The 24,877-nt window shown below is 46.8% G+C and overlaps 1 protein-coding gene across 2 annotated transcripts in view; it reads right to left on the reverse strand.

Moving 5' to 3' along the window:
* Window positions 1–24,877, reverse strand: part of DAAM2 (dishevelled associated activator of morphogenesis 2) — a 648,121-nt gene that overhangs the window by 394,273 nt on the left and 228,971 nt on the right. For both annotated transcript variants that reach the window (XM_078647328.1, XM_078647329.1), the window contains exon 3: window positions 17,498–17,587. In XM_078647328.1, the coding sequence (XP_078503454.1) occupies window positions 17,498–17,587 (90 nt within the window). The remainder of the gene's footprint in view (window positions 1–17,497; window positions 17,588–24,877) is intronic.

Below are 24,877 nucleotides of genomic sequence, written 5' to 3' on the forward strand. Positions count from 1 at the left end.
CCTTCATCTCTGGGGAACAGCAAGAATCCAGGATACATCAGCTGTATTAATTAATTAAATTAATTAATTGTGGGTTTCTAAAGTGCTAGAATCGACTCCCGAAGGAGTATCTCTGCGCTGTAGACCGCTGGGGAACCCGTCCTGGCTATCCCTGTGAGATGGTCCCTACTGGGTATCTCCAAGGTGAAACCAGGCATCCCCGGCGTCTGTGGGGGGCCGTTGTAGAGATGAGGCAAGCTAATGCCCAGAGTTGCCGAGTGTGATCCTTGGTTAGAGTAGGCACAGAGGCGAGAATTATCGAGTACGCTGACCCTGGTCCACGAATTGAACCCTGGTCCCGGGCCGTCCTCTGCTTCCGGGTCTGCCGCTTCTAACCAGTGAGCCACACCACTCCACTTTGACAGGACTCCAGAAGGTATGTCTGTATTCAGCCAAAGGTTGCCAATTCCTCACAAGCCTGGGAGACTCCATATACACCAAAGTCATGAAAAGGTTCTTCCACTATGACTTGGACACGCTGTGAGATCACAACACCCCTTGGAGTGTTGAACCAACAGAAGTAGGCAGACCAGGCACTTTACTGTAAGACGTCATTCCAGAGATCAACAGGCTGTACAAAAACGACATCACAACACGCCTGACCTAGGTGGTAGGTCTGTGTGTGCCTACCTTCATTACAACACACTTGGCCTGGGCTGTGACCACTGTGTGCAGCCTCACATTAGCACACGCGGATGTATGATGTTACATCGCACACTTTTACAACGCATACCTTTACAACACATTTTTTTACAACCCATCATCCATTAAAACGCATTCCATTACAACGCATGCCATTACAACGAAATTTTAAAAACTACATTTACAACGCATTCCATTACAACGCATAATAACTTTACAACGCATACCATTACAACGCATAACATTACATTGCATGTTTGGTAAGTATTGGATAGTGTAGGGGTAAAAATTACTATTCTAACTGCAGGGGGTGCAACAGTAGGGTAAGTGTTTGATAGTGTAGGGGTAAAAATTACTATTCTAACTCCAGGGGGTGCAACAGTAGGGTAAGTGTTGGATAGTGTAGGGGTACAAATTACTATTCTAACTCCAGGGGGTGCAACAGTAGGGTAAGTGTTGGATGGTAATGTTATGCGTTGTAATGGTATGCATTGTAATGACTGAGTTGTAATGGCATGCGTTGTAGTGGTGTGCGTTGTAGTGTCATGCGTTGTAATTGTTGCGTTGTAAATGCATGCGTTGTAATGGATGTTGCGTTGTAAAAGTTTTGTTGTAATGGTAGTGCGTTGTAAAAGTTGTGTTGTAAAGGTTGTTTCCCCACACTTTGCCTGGCCGGTCACCACTGTGTGCAGCCTTCTTGAATTAGCCAGTTATCCTGTCAGGAAAAGCCGTCTCAGCAAGAAAAACCCTTATTGAGTCACGCTTGGTGAGTCGACTTGACTATGGCAACTCGCTGCTTGTTGCAATTAGGGAAGATCTACTTTGGTAGTGGTACTTTAGGTGGTGCAGAACATTGCAGCTCGCCTTGCCCTTAACCCCCTGGCTGCGGCCGATATTCTGCGCCTGTGCGGCACATTCCGATCGCGGGCGTGGTCATGACGGCTCCCGCCCGTCATCAGCACACGCCCACCGTAACTGATGACGACCGGGAGCCGTCATCAGCACCGAAGGGGTTAATAAGTCGGCACGCACCCCCTCCTGAGCCGACTTCATTGGCTTCCGGTCAAGAAACGGGCGATTTTTAAGATGCTCCGTGTGGTATTTAGGTTGCAACAGGTCCTGCCTATCTCAAAAATAAATTCATCTGGTATTAACCAGTACGACAGCTAAGATCTACTAACCGTGAACGTTTGTGCACACAAAGAATAAACAAGGTGAAAATGGGGGGGCGAGCGTTTTCCCATCTGGCTCCCAGGTACTGGAACAATCTACCTAAACAGATTCGGTCCTGCTGTGAGCTATCTAGTTTTAAGAACTTGCTAAAGACTTGGCTGTTCTAGGTGGTCCCTGCCTATGAGTACCCATTTCTCGAAGCGTGGAGAGATCCCCCTGGGGATGATTTGCTGCGCTCTATAAATGAGTGAAAGTAAAGTAAAAGTAAAGTAAAGTCTTCAATACAGTTCCAGTATCAGTGACTCCCTGGCGGGGAACAGCATTTACAACGCAACTTTTACAACGCACTACCATCACAACTAAACTTTTACAACGCAACATCCATTACAACGCATGCCATTACAACGCAACCATTACAACGCATGACACTACAACGCATACCACTACAACGCATGTCATTACAACGCAGTCATTACAACGCATACCATTACAATGCATACCATTCCAACACATAGTACACTTACACTATCCAACACTTACCCTACTGTTGCACCGCCCTGGAGTTAGAATAGTAATTTTTACCCCTACACTATCCAACACTTACCCTACTGTTGCACCCCCTGGACTTAGAATAGTACATTTTACCCCTAAACTATCCAACACTTACCCTACTGTTGCACTCACTGGAGTTAGAATAGTAATTTTTACCCCTACACTATCCAACACTTACCCTACTGTTACACCCCCTGGAGTTAGAATAGTAATTTTTACCCCTACACTATCCAACACTTACCCTACTGTTACACCCCCTGGAGTTAGAATAGTAATTTTTACCCCTACACTATCCAACACTTACCCTACTGTTACACCCCCTGGAGTTAGAATAGTAATTTTTACCCCTATACTATCCAACACTTACCATATATGCAATGTAATGGTATGCGTTGTAATGGTATGCGTTGTAAAGGTAGTATGCATTGTAAAGGTAGTTTTTAGAGATGCGTTGTAATGGCATGCGTTGTTATGGAATGCGTTGTAATGGATGTTGCGTTGTAAAGGTATGCGTTGTAAAAGTATGCATTATAACGACATACATCCCTCTCTGGCATTGTCTTCCATGAAGTGGTCCTGATGCAAGGATGCTGAAGAAGTGTTGCAGTCATCTGGGGTCTTCCCGAGGCTACTCCTCAGTTCGCGGTCCTTGTAAGGTGATTCTGGCCACAGGGGTTGAGGTCTCTTGAAGTCCTCTAGGGGTCAGCCGAAGTCCAGTTGCCAGAGGGCTACCATTCACCGACACATCGGAATCAGTAATTTCCTTCTTTTGGGGATAGCTCTCCTTCTGCTGATCAAGCTGCAATTAGACGGCCCTCCTGGGCCCAGATGACTCAGTGCAACTTTTGGGCTGGATCGCCCAGGCTGCACGGCAGTGAGGAGAAGTGATCCAGTGACCAACTCACCCCAGCAGGCTTCTTCTGCTTTTGTGGCCCTGTGCTGCGAACAGGAAGTCAGCCAAGTGACGCTTGGAGTCTCTGCTTCCAAGTGGCCCAGTGGACAACTACTCCACGAGCAGGACCCAACAGGCACAGTCCTTTCCTTCGCTAGCCCAAGGAGCAGCAGGTGCAGTCCAACTTCGGTGCAGCCTCTTCATCGCCGGCTCCAGGGTCGGCAGGGCAATGCTTCGTCAGTCCTCTTCTGCAGTCAAGTGAGATTGGAGTTCTGGATGCCAGGGGTGCCCCTTTTATGCCCAGAAAGGGGTCTCGGAGGAGGTCGCGGTCACTAGCCAATGTGCTCCTAGGTTCCCTAATGTCTGATGACAACTTGCTGTGAAGTGGCATCTAGCCATCTCAGAGTGCTTTATTCTACCCACTCCCAAGATGTCAGGACCACTTTCTTGGTGCGTGGAGCTTGTTAGCCCAGCCTAGGGGTGTGGATACCTGTAGGCTACACGATCATTGAAAAAACTGTTTGCCCAATTTTTCCCCCTTTCTGTTGCCGACACAAACCTAGCTACCCGAACAAAAGAGCAGTCCCCCTTTATAGTGTTCACTATATGCCCTTCAAAGGTAACGTCTCCTTAGCAGCCCGCCTTTTGGCCCAAAACCCATGTCGCTTCCCGCCAGGGGGATGTAATACCTCATCCAGTGGCAGGACTCTATTGTTACCTGTCCTGGGAGCCATCGATACGACTCCCCAGCCGGCAGAAAGGTGTCTCATGGCCAGGCTCAGCAAAGGGCCACTGGGAAACTGGGCAACAGAGTGGCAACTTTCCAAACGTTGACTGTGGCAACAAGTTACTTTAATTTTTACTTGGGCATCAAGCGGGGCTTAATGTAATAAGTTGCTTGATACCTTAAAGTACCAACTTTGGTAGTCCCATTCAGAAGTTAGCATAGATGAGGTGTCAGCGTGTAACTCCGTACTTGCCAATGGGGCTACCAGTCTCTCTCCCAGTAGAATCGACAATTGTAGGTTTTTACTGCCAGAACATGTTAAACACATACTCTACTTTGCCAATGTGCCGCACCATGCCTTAGAATGTACCAGGCCTACTGCAGGGGTGCAGCAGCGGCTACTCCGCTATGGCGAAGGAGCGCCACCCCTCCTCCCCCCGCCAGCTGCCTCAAAATGGCAGGAAAGGGGAAAAAAACAATAACAAACACGTTTTATTATTCTTTTATTTTTCCTTTCCTGCCTAGTCTTTGAGGGTGGAGCCAATGGGGGGGTGACAGGCTGCAGGAGGAGTGGTAAGTGCACTGTGATCAGTGCGCATGACGGTTTGGCCGGCTGTCCCAGGCCGGCCAAGCCGTCATGCGCACTGAAGCTGTCTCCAATACGAGCTCCGTTGCCGGGTTGAAGACAACAGGCACAGGCTCCTAGTCTCAGTGGGAGCACAAATGCAGAGCGCTCAGGCCTATCCTGATGCTGCTCTTATGACATGAGGTGTTTTTTTCCGGTCCTGGGAAGCTTGATTCCGGTCCAGGGAAGACCGGGCTTGGCAGTTCGGGCTGGACTGTTCCCATGAGGCACAGGGTCAGACTGATTTGCATATAACCATGTCTGAACTGGGGTGGCAGAGTGGGCTAAAGAACGGAGATGGATTAAACCCAGATCTTTTGACTGGGTGTGAGTGTTTGATTGGTTCAGATGCTCCGTCCATCACCACCCCCTTTTGTACCGCTTTTGGCCGCCATAAGTGTGGCAGGGTATGCTCAGATGTGAGTCCCTTGCTCACTTTGCCACTGGATTCAAGCAAGCCGGGCTGAAGACGGCTGTAATGCCAGAAACCGGTCCTCGGAAGCTTGTTTCCGGTCCAGGGAAGGCGTAGCTTGGCAGTTCGGGCTGGACTGTTCCCATGAGGCACAGGGTCAGACTGATTTGCATATAGCCAAGTCTGAACTGGGGTGGCAGAGTGGGCTAAAGAACCGTGATGGATTAAACCCAGATCTTTTGACTGGGTGTGAGTGTTTGATTGGTTCAGATGCTCCGAGACGGCTGTAATGCCAGAAACTGGTCCTCGGAAGCTTGTTTCCGGTCCAGGGAAGGCATGGCTTGGCAGTTCGGGCTGGACTGTTCCCATGAGGCACAGGGTCAGACTGATTTGCATATAGCCATGTCTGAACTGGGGTGGCAAAGTGGGCTAAAGAACAGTGATGGATTAAACCCAGATCTTTTGACTGGGTGTGAGTGTTTGATTGGTTCAGATGCTCCGTCCATCACCACCCCCTTTTGTACCGCTTTTGGCCGCCATAAGTGTGGCAGGGTATGCTCAGATGTGAGTCCCTTGCTCACTTTGCCACTGGATTCAAGCAAGCCGGGCTGAAGACGGCTGTAATGCCAGAAACCGGTCCTCGGAAGCTTGTTTCCGGTCCAGGGAAGGCGTAGCTTGGCAGTTCGGGCTGGACTGTCCCATGAGGCACAGGGACAGACTGATTTGCATATAGCCAAGTCTGAACTGGGGTGGCAGAGTGGGCTAAAGAACCGTGATGGATTAAACCCAGATCTTTTGACTGGGTGTGAGTGTTTGATTGGTTCAGATGCTCAGAGACGGCTGTAATGCCAGAAACTGGTCCTCGGAAGCTTGTTTCCGGTCCAGGGAAGGCATGGCTTGGCAGTTCGGGCTGGACTGTTCCCATGAGGCACAGGGTCAGACTGATTTGCATATAGCCATGTCTGAACAGGGGTGGCAGAGTGGGCTAAAGAACAGTGATGGATTAAACCCAGATCTTTTGACTGGGTGTGAGTGTTTGATTGGTTCAGATGCTCCGTCCATCACCACCCCCTTTTGTACTGCTTTTGGCCGCCATAAGTGTGGCAGGGTATGTTCAGACGTGAGTCCCTTGCTCTCCTTGCCACTGGATTCAAGCATGCCGGGCTGAAGACGGCTGTAATGCCAGAAACCGGTCCTCGGAAGCTTGTTTCCGGTCCAGGGAAGGCATGGCTTGGCAGTTCGGGCTGGACTGTTCCCATGAGGCACAGGGTCAGACTGATTTGCATATAGCCATGTCTGAACTGGGGTGGCAGAGTGGGCTAAAGAACGGTGATGGATTAAACCCAGATCTTTTGACTGGGTGTGAGTGTTTGATTGGTTCAGATGCTCTGTCCATCACCACCCCCTTTTGTACCGCTTTTGGCCGCCATAAGTGTGGCAGGGTATGCTCAGACGTGAGTCCCTTGCTCACTTGGCCACTGGATTCAAGCAAGCCGGGCTGAAGACGGCTGTAATGCCAGAAACCGGTCCTCGGAAGCTTGTTTCCGGTCCAGGGAAGGCATGGCTTGGCAGTTCGGGCTGGACTGTTCCCATGAGGCACAGGGTCAGACTGATTTGCATATGGCCATGTCTGAACTGGGGTGGCAGAGTGGGCTAAAAAACGGTGATGGATCAAACCCAGATCTTTTAACTGGGTGTGAGTGTTTGATTAGTTCAGATGCTCCGTCCATCACCACCCCCTTTTGTACCGCTTATGACATGAGAACAGAAGCAGGATTGGCCGCAGTGGAGTCTGGGAGCCTGTGCCTGCAGCGGAGAGGAGCAGTAGAATGTGACTCCGTCGGCTGCAGGTAAGTTATTTATATATATTATTTTGTCTTTTGTCGTCCTTTATCCCCTCCCCCCACCATGCCACTCTTCGACAACACCAGGCGCTACTGTAGGGGTGACAAGTACACATTAAAATTTGGAGTTTGGGCTTTGCCATAAATTAAAATGGCAAAGTCGAATTAGCAGTCTTAAGCTGCCCTTCCAGTCTGCAGTGGCAGACTGGGAGCCAGGGTTTACCTTGTCCCACTCAGGGTGGCATAATAAGTGCTACAGTCCCTGCGGGGACACTCTAACAGGTCCTGGATACCCCTAGTACCATGGATATATGACGTTACAACGCACACTTTTACAACACATACCTTTACAACACATTTTTTACAACGCAACATCCATTACAACGCATTCCATTACAACGCATGCCATTACAACGAAACTTTAAAAACTACATTCACAATGCATACCATTACAACGCATAACATTACATTGCATGTTTGGTAAGTATTGGATAGTGTAGGGGTAAAAATTACTATTCTAACTCGAGGGGGTGAAACAGTAGGGTAAGTGTTGGATGGTAATGTTATGCGTTGTAATGGTATGCGTTGTAATGACTGAGTTGTAATGACATGCGTTGTAGTGGTGTGCGTTGTAGTGTCATGCGTTGTAATGGTTGCGTTGTAATGGCATGCGATGTTATGGATGTTGCGTTGTAAACGTTTTGTTGTAATGGTAGTGCGTCGTAAAAGTTGCGTTGTAAAGTTTGTTTCCCTAGTACCATATACTAGGGACTTAGTAGGAAGTTAGCTCGTGCCAATTGAACATAAGCCCATCAAACACACATGTTTAAGGGTCAGTGCACTGGTACTGAGGTGTGGTTAGCATTAATTCAACAGTCAACAGCTTTTAAGTGCTCTCAAGTCTTTTTATGGAGTTTTTCTTGTCAAGCGGTATCTTGTCTTGTCTGGTAAAATGTATTCCTATTGCAGTTTTGTCGGAGTTGACACACCGCCTCACATTTTGTCCCATATGCCTCCAGTGGGAGATACCGTGATGACAGCGTTTGCTCAGGTTCACACTTCTGCTGAGGTGAGGCAGCCGGGATTGGATTAAAGTGGTACCACAGTCTGGAGTTGGGGGCTGAGTAGCAGCTGCATCCCTATGGCCTTTCTGTTGGTTGGCGACTGAGGGGGACATGGGTCTGTTTGTTGGACGTGTTGCAAATGTTTCTGTGCTGATGGAGGGTCACGTTCTACCATTTAATCACCAGAAAGGGCATTTTTATCGACCTTGATAGGATGAAGGTCTGATGTGGGCCCCACTTGCCAAGATCTGAAAATATGCTAAAATGACCAATTTTCACCATATACTGTCAGTAAATAGAAGCCCACCGATTCCATGAACCCAATATACATAGGCCTAAGCCGAAGGCCAAAGGCCACCGTCTTATGATATCAGGCTTTCATATTAAGCTCCACTAGGCTTGATGATTTCAAAACAGGGACCACTGTTACTTCTCAGCTTCTAACTTCATCAACCTGTCTTTTATGGCTACAATGAAAGTTATGTCGTTGGCGGGGGCCATGACAGTCCGTCTTCTGTGGCTACGGTGGTGGTGTGACCTTCTGTGACTGCAATGGCAGTGCCCCCTTCTAGGCTCCCAAGACAGTTCTGCTTGTCTTGATTCATTTGTAGTGCCACCCTCTGTTGCTCTATTGCCAGTGCCGCCTTCTCTGACTGCATTGATAGTGCCTTATGTTAGTGTCGCTTCAGTGGCTGCCACGGAAACAATGGTAGAGCCACCTTCTGTGACTATACCAGCGCCACCTTCTGAAACCGACATTTCATTAAGTCTCAACCGCAACAGTGCACGCACTGCATGTACTCTCGCTTGCTTGAAATATTGTATATAGCAAGGGGCTTAGAGTCTGTCCATTGCTTACCATTGGTTGGCTTTATTGTCACTCTTATTTTCTGTCTCCTGATTGGGTGGCGCATGCTGGCTTCACTTCCTCTTCTTTCCACTGGAGCATATACCAAGTCCAGGTTTATTGGCTTTGATTAGTGTCCTTTCGTTTCTGCTTGCGCTGGCATTGAGGTAGTTTTTGTTTGTCTTATTCCCCTGTCGTTGCTTGCCCATTGTTCATTGCCCCGTTGTCGGTGTTTTTTCCCCCTCCCACCCCCGTTGTCCGTGTTGCTTTTACCCCCTCTCACCTCCCTGTTGTCTGTGTTGCTTTTACCCGCTCCCCGTTGTTCGTGTAGCTTTTATCCCTCTCAAGTCTACGTTATCCGTGCAGCTTTTACCCTCTCCCACCCTCTTCCCATTTTGTCTGTGTTGCAAATTCCCCCACCTACACCCCGTTGTCTGTTTCAAATTCCCCCATCCCACCCACTTGGCCTTGTTGCAAGTTCCACCTCCCACCCCCCCTTGTTTGTTTTGCCCCGCCCCCACTAATAAAAAAGCACAATGATGCGGCAAGCGCTGTCATGATATAGCACTTTCAGCTGCACAACATGGCTAAAAGATATTGGTACATCCAATCAGGGGCGGCTCTAGGCTCATGGCGGCCCTGGGCAAGGAGCGTAGGTAGGGGACCCCGGAAGAGGGGGTCCGGGCGGGGCAGAGCGCGGAGGCCAGTGAAGAGGGGGGTCAGGGTGTTTGGAAGTGGAACAGAGCCGGAGGCCGCCAAATTCCTGCCAGGGGGGCGCCACCCAGATATGTATCCATCCTCAGAGGATTATTATATTAAGGATATATATTGGCGTGGTGGCCCCTGGGGTTTGGCGGCCCTGTGCAGGTGCACCGCTTGCACATGCCTAAGGCCGCCCCTGAATCCAATAGCTTTCATATGGGCAAGACCTATTGGCTTTGCCAATGCTCCTTTTTGAAAGCCTCAACATTAAGGAACAAAAGCAACATTCCTGGAGGAGTGCAAGGGCGCAGGGCTCCTTTCTGCTGACCCCTGCCTCCAGAAAAGTGATCTTTCTTGGGAACAGAGCTGGGAAAGAAAACAAAACATGCCTAGGATGCAAAAGGCAAATTAATCTCCACTTTCTGCAAGTCTGAATGTGAGCAAGCGGAGGTCACCCAAGGGTTAATGATTTGGTCTCCACGGGCAGAAATCCGACTCAAACAAACACTGACTTATCATCAGTCACAGCTTTAACTGAATACTTCACTCTGGTGCCAACAATGTCTCACACTGTCTGCTGAGAAGCAATTAAGAGGGAATTTAAATGCTGGAAAAAGGCAGCGTGTCACTCTGCATACCGCAGGGGCTGGTGGTAAAAATAACGTGATATAGCACAAGGCAAAAGAGGCCAGATTCATGCTTGGCAAAGGTCCAGGGCGCCTTATCTAGAGAGGGAACATTGCTTCCTGGCCACTGGCTGCTGAAAACACTCCAAACAGATTAGCACGAGGCCATGTGATGAGCTGGAGCACGATAAGGTGGAATCAAGACGCGTCGCTGTCACGTGACCGCGCAACGGCAGCCATAGTTACCACTAGTATCATGTGATGCTTGGCTTGTGTCACATGATCGCGTATCCGCACCCTTAATTACCTGTAGACCCAGGCAACGATCTAGGCAACGCGGAACAGGCAACGGTAAGAACATACCAAAAACTGTCGACATGATATCAATCATGGTGGCGTAGTGAGCTAAAGAACGATGATGGATTCGACCCAAATCTGTGACGGGGGGTGAGTTTCTGAAAAGTTTCAGCGCTCCATCCATCATCTCCTTGTGTTTGCATTGTTCGCCCTAAGTTAGCAGGATATGCCCAGACGTAAGTCCCTTGCTCACTTTGCAACTGGATTCAAGCAAGCCCGACTGAGGAAGGGTGTTACCCAAAAACCGGTCCTCGGAAGCTTGTTTCCGGTCCAGCGAGGACCTGGCTTTGCAGTTCGGGCTGGACTGTTCCCCTGAGGTACAGGGTCAAGACTGATTTGCATAAAACTGTGTCTGAACTGGGGTGGTGAAGTGAGCTAAAGAATGATGATGGATTCAACCCAGATCTGTGACTGGGGGTGAGTGTCCGAAACGTTTTGGTGCTCCGTCCATCATCTCCTTGTGTTTGCTTTGCATGACATCATCATCGAGCGACGTCTTCAGTCCACACTAGGACTATGAGATGATCTACAAATTGATACTGTTGAATCTAGAACCGTTCGCATCACAGCACCGAACGGCAGCACCCTTTATTACCACTAGGGCTATATGACGATCTATAAAATGATGATACACCAAGAAATGTCTGCTTCGCATCACCATTTTTAGCTACTAGTTGGGACATCTGATGATATTGTTGGATCAAAAAAATCCATGGGCCAGATGTATGAAGCTCAAATGGGTTCGCAAACGCCGAAATTCGGCGTTTGCAAATTCATTTGAGCAAAATGGTATGTATGTAGCAAATTTCAGTGCAAAATAAGGAATCGCAAATTTTTGATTCCTTACTTTGCGATTGCATTTAAGGAATCTCAAAATTTGCGATTCCTTAAATGCAATGTATGATGCAAAAAAAAATGCTAATTGTCCTTAAGGAATCGCCAATTACCACCAACTTGGTGATAATTTGCGAATTTCTTGAAAAATGCACATTTTAGCATTTTTCAAAGTTCCATGTGACGCACATACATGCCCTCAGGGCATGTATTTGCACCACATGTGCTCAACATGTTACATGATATGTTCAAATCAAACTGTGATTAAATAAAAAATAGGACTTGAAGAATAACTTTGGACACAGAGCTTGTAATTTGTTATCTTGTTCATACGGTGGCGCACCGATTGCTCTTTTATGTCAAATACAATTTAGTTATTATTCACATGCCAAAATACAACAGTGTGTCAGTCTGGAAGGCTACTAATTTATGCAACAACCTCCCATTACTTAAAAAAAAATTCTGTGAGGCCTCTAATGAGTGTTCACAATCTGAGCTACCCTTTTGGCAAACCACAATAACAAAACACTCCTCGCTGTCAGTGCGCATCACCCTCACAGGACACGCCTCACTGCGCTTCATTGGACGAGCGACGCGTGTCCGCGAGCCGCGTGACAGGATTGGCACACGCACAGGGCTGGGGGGCTGCATGTCAGGTCTGGGGATTCATCACACATCACAGTTTTGATTCTTTTCGCTTTGCCAACCGTTTCGTCCCCCCTCCCTTTGCCCCCCCACCCCCCACGCCACTGATGTCCACGGACCCCCGGAGGCTGGTAGCTCACCAGCATCGACAGCCATTACTCTGTTATGTGGTTAACCGTGGAGACATCCCTCTGGGTTTGGAGTTTTGTCTTTATTTATGTCTTACTCCTGCCTTTGTTTATAACTACAACTGTATATGGAAGTCTGATTCACAAAGCTTTATGTATGCATAGCAAAGTCTTACTCCTGCCTTTGTTTATAACTACAACTGTATGAAGTCTGATTCACAAAGCTTTATGTATGCATAGCAAAGTCTTACTCCTGCCTTTGTTTATAACTACAACTGTATATTCAAGTCTGGTTCACAAAGCTTTATGTATGCATAGCAAAGTCTTACTCCTGCCTTTGTTTATAACTACAACTGTATGAAGTCTGATTCACAAAGCTTTATGTATGCATAGCAAAGTCTTACTCCTGCCTTTGTTTATAACTACAACTGTATGAAGTCTGATTCACAAAGCTTTATGTATGGATAGCAAAGTCTTACTCCTGCCTTTGTTTATAACTACAACTGTATATGGAAGTCTGATTCACAAAGCTTAATGTATGCATAGCAATGTCTTACTCCTGCCTTTGTTTATAACTACAACTGTATGAAGTCTGATTCACAAAGCTTTATGTATCCATAGCAAAGTCTTACTCCTGCCTTTGTTTATAACTACAACTGTATATGGAAGTCTGATTCACAAAGCTTTATGTATGCATAGCAAAGTCTTACTCCTGCCTTTGTTTATAACTACAACTGTATGAAGTCTGATTCACAAAGCTTTATGTATGCATAGCAAAGTCTTACTCCTGCCTTTGTTTATAACTACAACTGTATATTCAAGTCTGATTCACAAAGCTTTATGTATGCATAGCAATGTCTTACTCCTGTCTTTGTTGTCAGCCACTACTGTATATCAAGGTTCGATTCACAAAGCATTTTCTGTTATCACTTATGTCTTACTCCTGTCTTTAATGAGAACAACTACTGTATATTGAGGTGTGATTCACAAACCTTTATGAATGCATAATTATGTCTTACTCCTGTCTTTGGTGTCAGCTACTACTATATATCAAGGTCTGATTCACAACACATTTTCTGTGCGTACTTATGTCTTACTCCTGTCTTTGATGACAACTACTACTGCCTAGAGGTCTGATTCACAAAACATTTTCTGTGAGTTCTTAGGTCTTACTCCTGTCTTTGATGACAACTACTACTGCCTAGAGAGGTCTGATTCACAAAGCATTTTCTGTGTGTACTTATGTCTTACTCCTGTCTTTGATGACAACTACTACTGCCTAGAGAGGTCTGATTCACAAAGCATTTTCTATGCATACTTATGTCTTACTCCTGTCTTTGATGACAACTACTACTGCCTAGAGAGGTCTGATTCACAAAGCATTTTCTGTGAGTACTTATGTCTTACTCCTGTCTTTGTTGACAACTACTACTGCCTAGAGAGGTCTGATTCACAAAGCATTTTCTGTGTGTACTTATGTCTTACTCCTGTCTTTGATGACAACTACTACTGTATATCAAGGTCTGATTCACACAGCATTTTCTATAGGTAGTTGTGGGTTTCTCCAGGTTGAAGAGTGACTGAGTCATGAATTTTTAGGAGGAAGACAAACGTATTCAAGAGTAAAGCTTTACAAATGACAAAACCATTTTTTTCGTGGGAAAGCCTGTCTTACTCCTGGAAAATCATGTGCAAATTACACCTAATGCACAACAAAGCACAGAACATGCTTTTGTGAATCAGGGCTGTATTGTAAAGAGAGGTTTACATCTGAGGCAGACGTAAGACCCACAGCTGTGATGCCTCTAACACCAAGGTAATAATATTTGTAAAAAGGTCTCCCCACTACAACACGACTTATCACTCAAATTTCAGCTTTAGGTAAATTTGTGAAATTAGATAGTTTTCTCCAATAGCGTATGAGTTCTGAAAATAAACTTTTTTGTCTCGAATATACACTCTCAATTTTGGTATATGTATATGAAATGAAATTATGATTTATAAAGCGCTCTACTACCCATGGGTGTCTAGGCGCTGAGAAATTCTGGCAGATAAAAAGAGGAAAGAAAAAAAGACAGAGAATGTAACCGAACTGGGAGAAGCAGAGGCCACAAAGAGAACAGTACAGGACTGGCTAATTATAAAAGGGGAACATCCTTTACAACGCAACTTTTTCAACGCAGTACCTTTACCACGCAGGTATTACAACACAAGTCATTACAACGACTTGCGCTGGGGGGCGCTGTTGGATAAGGAATAGTTTAATTTACTTTCCAAAACCTTCCCTACTACCCACGGGGACTGGAGTTGGAATGGAAAATTAAACTATTCCACTATCCAGCGCCCCCCAACGCAAGTCATTGTAACGACTTGCATTGTAAAACCTGCGTTGTAAAGGCATGCGTTGTAAAAGCATGCGTTGTAACGACATACATCCTTATTAAACAGCCATGTCTTAAGGCCCTTACGAAAGGTCAGCAGATTGGTTGTGTTCTTGAGGTGAAGAGGCATGAGTTTCATAATTTGAACGATATATTAATTCAACCAAGCATGTGAGGGGCGGGCGCACATATAGGTAGGTGGAAATCTACCAGTAGCTCACGAGCTCCTTGTTGGAGAAGGCTGGACTCTTGCCTACGCCTCTGCCTGCATTTCTTTCAGTTGCCACCAGGTCTGTAGGGATTACCTTTACCGGCAACATACCACCTTGGAACATTCCAACTGCTCATTGTATGACCGACCCTTCAGTCATGAACCCCAAAAACACAGACTCAACAAGACTGTGGTCAGTGAGAAATCCTGGTAACATCTGGAAAGGACACCTAAGTTTTGAAAGAATAACTATGCCAAACACATGGTAGAAATGCTTTATAAAGTGAGGTAACCTGTGGCAGCCGGCATGGCTCATGGGTGGTGGGCGTGCGCAGAGGGTAGCGGTGGGGGGAGGGGGTCGAGTATTGCACAGGGGTGATAGTGGATCGGAAGTAAAAAAACATTTTTTTTAAACTTACCTTGAGACCGGGTCCCATATCTGCTCCTGCTCTCCTGCCTCCCACTCTGACAGGAACAGGAAGCAAGCAGATAGGCTCCTTCCCCTAAGCCAATCACAACACTGCAATGCAGCGTTGTGATTGGTCTGGGCGCCGTGACACAGCGCTCAGCCAGGGGCTGGAGGGGTGGGCATGTTCTCCACGCAGGTTGTAATGCAGCCTGCATGGCGAACAGGGAAAGTGTGCTTGGCTGGTTGGGTGGTCCGAGAGGGCCGACCAAACAGTCATCGCGCACTTAGGAGTGGGCAAAACACTCCTCCCCTGCTCCGAGAGCAGAGCCCACCCGCCCACCCTCAAAGCAGCAGGACATGAAGCATAACATGATAATAACTCTAAGTTATCATTTTCTGTTTCTAACTGCTTAAAAGCGGTAGGGCGACGCTCCTCCGCCATAGCCGAGGAGCCGCCCCTGCACATACCGCTTCACACCTCATGCCTGCGGTGAGCGACACGGTCTCCGCTGTGTGTTGGCTGGCATAACGATCTACCAGGGATTCAAGGCACTACATGCCACTCCAATGGACCGGTTAGGTTGTGCTTCACTGTTGTGAAGGCAGCAGTCTGCACCGGGAGTAGACCATTGACCAGGGTAGGAAGCTCTTTTTGCTGGTGTGTGTGGTGTGTGGAGGTGTGGGGGTGTGTGTGTGTGTCTGTAAAAACACACACACACACACCCACAGGTAGAGAGCGGGACAGCGAGAGAGCGAGAAAGGATGAGAGCGAGACAAAACAAGAGTGAGACATGATCGGAAAGTCTAAAAAAAAAAATTCACCTACATTTCTTTTGGTGAAATTTAAGAAGAGCCCACTATTTACTCTTGTTTTCTCACTTTTCAAACCCACAAACATACGACGTACATCTAATCTGCTCTTGTTCAGGAAGGGCCTTAAGACTTGGCTTTTTATCCTTTAGGTTGTCTTTTTGTCTCCTGTTTATGTTTGTTTTTATGGTGTTATGTTTTTTTCACTGAGCCGCCTAAATAAAGCGCCGGGACACTCTTATTGAGTAGCGGTGCGCTATAGAAATAAAATTTAACATAACATAACATAACAAACACTTTGATGAGCCTTTTAACCATAGCAAGAAGTTTTCACAGGTGACACAGGTGTGTGCCTTGACCCACAGATATCCCAACCACCCCCAACTGTGTCCGAGCATGTCCCAATCCATGGAAAATAATCAAAAACAGACCTGGAAGCCAAGGCCACCACATTTACTAAACAACAAAAGCAACCCAAGTGGCAAATCACATCTCTGCCTGCAAACTATACCGGGCTATAGAAAGGAACTCACTTGTGTATCACAAAGACAAAGAAGTGCCCTTCACATGTATACTGTACACGTCATTTGTCTCACAAACACTCAGACCACCAAAAACCTGAGTGAATACAGAAAGGACCCCCATAATGTAAGAACAGACCAAAACTCGACTTATTGACGTGTATAAATAATCAAACACATTGAATAAATACCCATAGCCATGTGATCAAGACCTAAAGGTGTGTAGTAACTACTCAAATACATGTAGTCAATAATCACAAGCACATAGCACATAATCACCAGCTTGTAGTAAATAAGCACAGGCATGTCGCAAATATTCCTTGATATGTAGTAAGTAGTCAAAAGCACGCAGTAAATAAGCATAGACATATATTAAGTATTCATTGATGAGGCAACTACTCATAGGCATGCAGTAAATACCTTAAGGCATGTAGCACACACTCGTAGACATTAGGTGCACACGGATAGGCATGTAGTAAATACAGGCATGTAGTACATGTTCAGACCTATGTACGCATACTCATAGGCATGTGATAAATATTTCAAGCACTTTGTGTATACTCATAGGCGTGTAGTACATACAGATATACATTTAATAAGTACTTACAGCCATGTCGTATGAAGGCATGTATGTAATGCATACTTATAGGCAGGTGGTAAATACTTCAGGCATGTAGTGTATGCTCATTGGCTTGTAGTACATACACATATGCATGTAATAAATGCTTACAGGCTGGTAGCACATACTCAAGGCATGTTTTACATACCGACAGGCATCCAGTAAATACAGACATGTGGTGCATACTCCTATACGTGTAATAAATACTTACAGGCATGTATTACCTACTCAAGGCATATTTTACATACCCTTAGGCATCCAGTAAATACAGACATGTGGTGCATACTCCTATACGTGTAATAAATACTTACAGGCATGTATTACCTACTCAAGGCATGTTTTACATACCCTTAGGCATCCAGTAAATACAGACATGTGGTGCACTCCTATGCATGTAATAAATACTTACAGGCATGCAGTAAAAGGGGTCACTGTACCTTTTTCTTGCTACAGTAGATCTGCCATTTCTTCTCCAGGGGAAGTGCAAACATGGCCTCCCTGTTCTTGTCTGTGAGGTCCAGCTCGTCCTACATGTGAGAGAGAAGGGTACCTGTTACAAACCTCTGCAGACAGAGTCACACACATGAGGCCCACTAGAGGTGCCCAACAAAAAAAACATGTTCAGACTGTAATCAACAGTGCTGGCACCCCGCCTCAAGAGCAGGCGGAAGGCGCCCACCGCCAATGCTTGTTTATTTGAACCTCGCGTCATTATTAGCTGGCTGCTACATGTCTTACAGCCCAAAGTCACAGTTAAATACATTTACACTGTTTACCCTGCCAACACACTACCCTAAGCCCCAGGGACGAGAACAAAACATGGATGTTTGCTTGAAAATCCATCCAGGAAGTCACCATTAGAGGAGGCGGGACTTCCTCTTTTAGAGGCCAATCAGTGAGTATGAATGGTGGCTTCCTTCCAGCTCTCTCACATGCGATCTAACTCAAGCATGGTGAGGGGGGACACACACTGCCTAATGTCCACTCTGTGTAGAAAACAACTAAGATGTGTGTCTCCTTAACAGAGCGTTGGGCCTGAACCATCCGACAACAGGGCAAGGACAGAAGGGGTGGCCCAGAAGGCCAGTATGAGCTGGAATTTGTCTCCCTCTCTCTTTCTCTCTCTCTCTTTGTCTCTCTCTCTCTCTCTCTCTCTCTGTCTCTCTCTCCTCTCTCTCTCCCTCTCTTCTCTCTCCCCCCTCTCTTTCTCTCTCTCTCTCTGTCTCCCCCTCTCTCTCTTTCTCTCTCTCTCTCTCTCTGTCTCCCCCTCTCTCTCTTTCTCTCTCTCTCTCTCTCTCTTTGTCTCTCTCTTTCTCTCTCTCTCTCTCTCTCCCTCTCTCTCTCTTTCTCTCTCCCTCTCTCTCTCTTTCTCTCTCTCTGTCTCCCTCTCTCGCTCTGTCTCCCTTCCTCTGTCTCCCTCCCATTTTACCCTCCCATTCTTACAGTGGGTATAGGAACTATAACATAACAGCTCAACATCTTTCCTAATTATGCACAATATGAATAGCCTGGTGTGCTTTAAAATACACCACTTGTCACAATGTTCCAGAAAGAGCACCACCCAGTCCCACCACAGACATCAAAGAGTCTTAAGTCGCGCAGGGGCGACGCCTCTGTTATGGCGGAGGAGCGTTGCCCCGCTGCTGAAAGAAAGCAAATACAAAATAAAATGACAATAAAACTATTATATTATCATTTTATTTCTCACCGACTCAGCCGAGTCTAGGGAGGGGTGGGCCACGCTCTGAGTCAACAGCAGCCAGGGCCAGGTACGAGGAGTGGTAGGTGCACTGTAAGTGCGCATGTGGGTTTGGCTGATCGTCTTTGGATGGCCAAACCGACATGCGCACTTCCGTTTCTCCAACCCAGCTGTCTTGCACAGCCAGGTGGGAGAAAAGGTGCAGGCTCCCTGTTTCTGACAGAGCGGCATTTCAGCCTGCTCAGACCAATGCCAACGCTTCTCTCATGTATGAGTGCAGCGTCTGGATTGGATGAGGAGCACCGAGGGGCAGGAGCAGAGAAGCATCAAGGAGGCGTCCGGGAGTGGCAGGTAAGATCTTTTTTTATTATTACTATTATTCTCCCCCGCCCTGTTCAATCCCCACCTCCGTCCCACCGCACTGCCCTACCAAGATTTAGTGGCAGTAGCCGCCACTGGAATCGCTATTTGTGGACATGGGACCGGCCTATTTTCTGTGTCACTCTTTCTCTGCTCTCAGGAGCCTCAGAAACAAAACAAAGGTTCTGATGTCAGCTTGCCAGGGAGAGAGAATGCTCTCCACTCATTTATGTAAACGCCCCTTTAACTATGCACAACGCTGATTGGCTGATTGTAATGCGTTGAGAATCTGGAACTCGCTTCCTCCTTCGCTCCGCGCCATCACCTCCATCCAGATCTTCAAAGCGGACCTCAAATCCCTTCTATTCCAAAGACACTTTTAGAACTAATCCCCTCCTTCTCAGACCCCGCCAGGAAGTTCTTTAGTCATTGTAAATGTGTCTTATATATTTTTATTTTTGTTTGTACATTCTCTGCTTGTTGTGTTCGATGTTGTGTTCTTTTTGCCTGTATTGTTTTGATTCTATGGCCTGCTATTTTTCGCCAGGAATTTTTGTAGTCATTGTAAATTTGTCATATAAATTTATATTTTTGTTTGTACATTCTGTGCTTGCTGTATTTGATATTCTGTTCCTTTTGCCTGCGTTGTTTTGATTCTATGGCCTGCTATTTTTGTTTGTTCCATTTTTGTAACAGTTCTCTCGTGTAACGTAGCTGGTTCTATTGTACAGTGCTCTGACACCTTCGGGTAAAGTCTGCGCTTTATAAAAATGCATTAAATAAATAAATAAATGAATTCCAGCGAGAGCTTTGGTGACGGTACCGCCTCTGACAGCCGGCGCCTGCGTATACACGAGGCTGTGTCGGATACTGGCCCCTCCTCGTGAGCCCCTCCGCCCAGGCTCTAACTCCTAAGTATTACTTACTCCTTGTTTTTTCACTTTTCAGACCGCAAACACCTCGATGCGACTTTCAACCACACATCGGGGCATATGTAGGTAGGCGTTTGCGATTCGCAAAAGCCGAAATTCGGCGAATTTCTGCGTTTGCGAGTCGCAAACGGTGCTTCGGTATGTAGGTGCACATTAGCAAAATAAGGAATCGCAAAAATTGCGATTCCTTATTTTGCTCAAGCATTTAAGGAATCGCAATTTTGCGATTCCTTAAATGCTATGTAGGAGTGAATTTTAAAATGCGATTTTGGCATAAGGAATCGCAAAATACCACCTACTCCAAGTAGATGGTATTTTGCGATTCCCTTTCTAAATATTTTTTTTTTAATTCAAAGTGCCATGTGGCGCACAGACATGCCTTAGGGCATGTCTGTGCGCCACATGTACTTACAGGCGCATTCCAGGGGTGCAACAGGTGTCCTTTGGACACCCTGGCACCCTTGGAATTGCGATTCTCAAATTGCGATTTTCTCATAGAAAATCGCAATTTGAGAATGTATCCCCGTTCATTCCTATGGGCCTTTTGGAACATAGGAATGAATGGGACACTCATTCCTTAATTGCGATTCGCAATTTGCTAATCGCAATTAAGGAATGTTAGGGATTCGCAAAAAAATTGTGAATTTTTACCTACATTCCATTTTGCTATTCTCAAATAGCGATTCCTTAAAAATCGCTATTTGGGAATCGCAAAATGAAAATTACCTACATATGCCCCATCATGTCTTGGTGGGTGTTTAATCCCACCCACCCATCTGGAACTGTGTCTGAGCATGTCACAATCCATGAAAAGCACTCCTGTGTATCACCAGAAGTGCCCCACACACCTCTGCAGCACACAAGCTTGTCTTACACCCACACTCCAGCAGCAGGAACCTGAGTGAACACAGCAAGGCCCCCAGTATCTCAAACACAGTGTGAGCTCCATCACTTCTGGTGGGCGGGGCAATCACCAGGACAGGATACATGTGGCAGGCAGCCTCCTAAGACACATTTATGACATAAAACTTTCTTCATTTTTAATGATCATATTATTCTCTTCAATAAAACCTTTTCTGAACTTAAAAATTAAAATAAAACTTTCTTCATTTGAAATCAGGCAGCCGCATCTCAAGTTAAAGTTTCCACTGCATGAATGTGTTAATTAAAAAGGGCCAAAAAATGAAAAAGTTTTTTTAAAACTGCGACTGTATTTTGTATTTTCTTAATAGATGAAAAAAAAAAAAATTATAAAGGGCCAAAATCGAGAAAAATTCCTCAACATTGTCTGCGGAAGGCATGTTTATTGCACTGTGGACCCAAAATCCTCCATCTGGGTTGAAGAGATGAGCGGCCAAGCTGAGGTTTACTATTTCACAAGGTAGGTGGGATGGAGAAGGGAGTTTATTGTCCTCCTGGAAGTAAAGTTACAGGGGCCCGAGGCTCCCCTCAGATGACCACACTCTGAATAACTTGCTTTATTTAGAGCTTTCTGGCACAGCTCTGCCGCCCTACAACTGCAAACAAGCTGTGTTCCTATTGTAACAGTGCTGACATTACGAACGTACTAAGGATGAATGGCAGAGTAGGCCTCACCGGGTTTGATACCTGTAATCAGCACTCAGACAAAGGTCTCAGCGGTGAGTGCTTAACTTGTCGTCTATCAGATCACCTACACTGACGTACGGAACACGTGGAGGTGTAAATGTGCATGACCAGGGCCGCGGGAGTAAAGTGATCCCTGCCAGCGGTGGCGGCTGCATTTGTTGGGTGCAAGGGTGTGCTAGGGGCGCCCTCTTGCACAAATCGTACTGCTGTGTTTAAGGAGGTGTTATATGACCAAAGGGAAGCTGTCAGAAAACCAATCCCAAAAACTAGGAAAAGGCATAAAGAAACTTCCATGTCTTATACTCAAGTCAAGTGGTGACAAGACAAACAATCTCAAGACCAGCCAGGACCTAGACAATCAGCAAACTACACACCAACATACCCAAAGACCAGTCAGGAACAGGAAAAACAGCAGACTAAACACCAAAATACCCAAAGACCAGTCAGGAACAGAACAAACAGCACACCACACACCAACATACCCAAAGACCAGTCAGGAACAGGACAAACAACAGACTACACACCAACATACCCAAAGACCAGTCAGGAACTCGACAAACAGCAGACTAAACACCAACATACCCAAAGACCAGTCAGGAACAGAAAAAACAGCAGACTAAACACCAAAATACCCAAAGACCAGTCAGGAGCAGGACAAACAACAGACTACACACCAACATACCCAAAGACCAGTCAGGAACGGAACAAACAACAGACTACACACCAACATACCCAAAGACCAGTTAGGAACAGGAAAAACTGCAGACTAAACACCAACATACCCAAAGACCAGTCAGTAACAGGAAAAACAGCAGACTAAACACCAAGATACCCAAAGGCCAGCCAGGAACAGGAAAAACAGCAGACTAAACACCAAGATACCCGAAGACCAGTCAGGAACAGGAAAAACAGCAGACTACACACCAACATACCCGAAGACCAGTCAGGAACAGAAAAAACAGCACACTACACACCAACATACCCGAAGACCAAACAGTAACAGGACAAACAGCACATTAGAGCCCAACATACCGCAAGACCATCCAGGAACTGGACAAACAACACACTCCAAACCAACAACCCAAATATCAGTCAGGAGCTCGACGAGCACCACGCTAGAGGCCGACATACCCCATGACCATCCAGGAACTGGACAATCAACACACTGGAGACCAGCATACCCCAAGACCAGTCAGGAACACCAGCAACAACAGGTTGAAGAACAACAAACGTCAAGACCAGCAAGGAACAGAAACCACAACATCTTGAATGCCAACAAACGTCAAGACCAGCCAGGAACAGGAACAACAGGCCGAAGTCTAAAAAACCTCAAGACAATCCAGGAACAGGAGCAACAACAGGCAGAAAACCAACAAACGTCAAGTCCAGCTAGGAGAAGCTAAAGGCCAACAAACCTCAAGACTAGCCAGGAACAGAAACAACAATGGCCCAAAAACCAACAAACCTCAAATCCAGCTAGAAACAGGAGCAACAACAGGTTGAATACCAACAAATGTCAAGACCAGCCAGGAACAGGAGCAACAAAAGAAATAAAACCAACAAACCCCAATATCAACCAGGAACAGAAGCAACAACAGGCTGAAGACCAACAGACAAGAGCCAGTGAGGATCCAGGCCTGAGATTTTGAAGGTCAGGAACAAAGATCCATAGGAAAGAATAGGACCAAAAAGATCAAGGTGAGGGGTGTAGAATATGCTGGCAAAAAGGAAACAGGAAGGGAGGTAAATTCCTATTTTTTTTCTTGTACGCACCAATGATGAAAGCACAGATGCCATCTTGATTTGGGGCAGACAGACGCTGCTCAGTTGTAGTTGCCATCTTTAACAAGCTTTTGCAATGCACTAGGTCTCACATTACTGTTAGTTTGAGGTATTGGTGTTGCAAATAATAATGCAACGCCAATAGCTCATACTTTCAGGTGACCTAGTGCATTACAAATGCTTGCGTAGTGAGCCAGGAACTGGCATTGTATGTCTCAGTGCAGTATTGCGAGCTGCACCTAGAGGGGTCACCGGTGACAAGGCACCAGCATTGTATGTCTTGGTGCAGTATTGCGAGCTGCCCCTAGAGGGGCCCCCAGTGAGCAAGGCACCAGCATTGTATGTCTTGGTGCAGTATTGCGAGCTGCACCTAGAGGGGCCCCCAGTGAGCAAGGCACCAGCATTGTATGTCTTGGTGCAGTATTGCGAGCTGCACCTAGAGGGGCCCCCAGTGAGCAAGGCACCAGCATTGTATGTCTTGGTGCAGTATTGCGAGCTGCACCTAGAGGGGCCCCCAGTGAGCAAGGCACCAGCATTGTATGTCTTGGTGCAGTATTGCGAGCTGCACCTAGAGGGGCCCCCAGTGAGCAAGGCACCAGCATTGTATGTCTTGGTGCAGTATTGCGAGCTGCACCTAGAGGGGCCCCCAGTGAGCAAGGCACCAGCATTGTATGTCTTGGTGCAGTATTGCGAGCTGCACCTAGAGGGGCCCCCAGTGAGCAAGGCACCAGCATTGTATGTCTTGGTGCAGTATTGCGAGCTGCACCTAGAGGGGCCCCCAGTGAGCAAGGCACCAGCATTGTATGTCTTGGTGCAGTATTGCGAGCTGCCCCTAGAGGGGCCCCCAGTGAGCAAGGCACCAGCATTGTATGTCTTGGTGCAGTATTGCGAGCTGCCCCTAGAGGGGCCCCCAGTGAGCAAGGCACCAGCATTGTATGTCTTGGTGCAGTATTGCGAGCTGCCCCTAGAGGGGCCCCCAGTGAGCAAGGCACCAGCATTGTATGTCTTGGTGCAGTATTGCGAGCTGCCCCTAGAGGGGCCCCCAGTGAGCAAGGCACCAGCATTGTATGTCTTGGTGCAGTATTGCGAGCTGCCCCTAGAGGGGCCCCCAGTGAGCAAGGCACCAGCATTGTATGTCTTGGTGCAGTATTGCGAGCTGCCCCTAGAGGGGCCCCCAGTGAGCAAGGCACCAGCATTGTATGTCTTGGTGCAGTATTGCGAGCTGCCCCTAGAGGGGCCCCCAGTGAGCAAGGCACCAGCATTGTATGTCTTGGTGCAGTATTGCGAGCTGCCCCTAGAGGGGCCCCCAGTGAGCAAGGCACCAGCATTGTATGTCTTGGTGCAGTATTGCGAGCTGCCCCTAGAGGGGCCCCCAGTGAGCAAGGCACCAGCATTGTATGTCTTGGTGCAGTATTGCGAGCTGCACCTAGAGGGGC

This window comes from Lissotriton helveticus, chromosome 6, assembly GCF_964261635.1.
Source record: "Lissotriton helveticus chromosome 6, aLisHel1.1, whole genome shotgun sequence".
Lineage (NCBI taxonomy): Eukaryota > Metazoa > Chordata > Amphibia > Caudata > Salamandridae > Lissotriton > Lissotriton helveticus.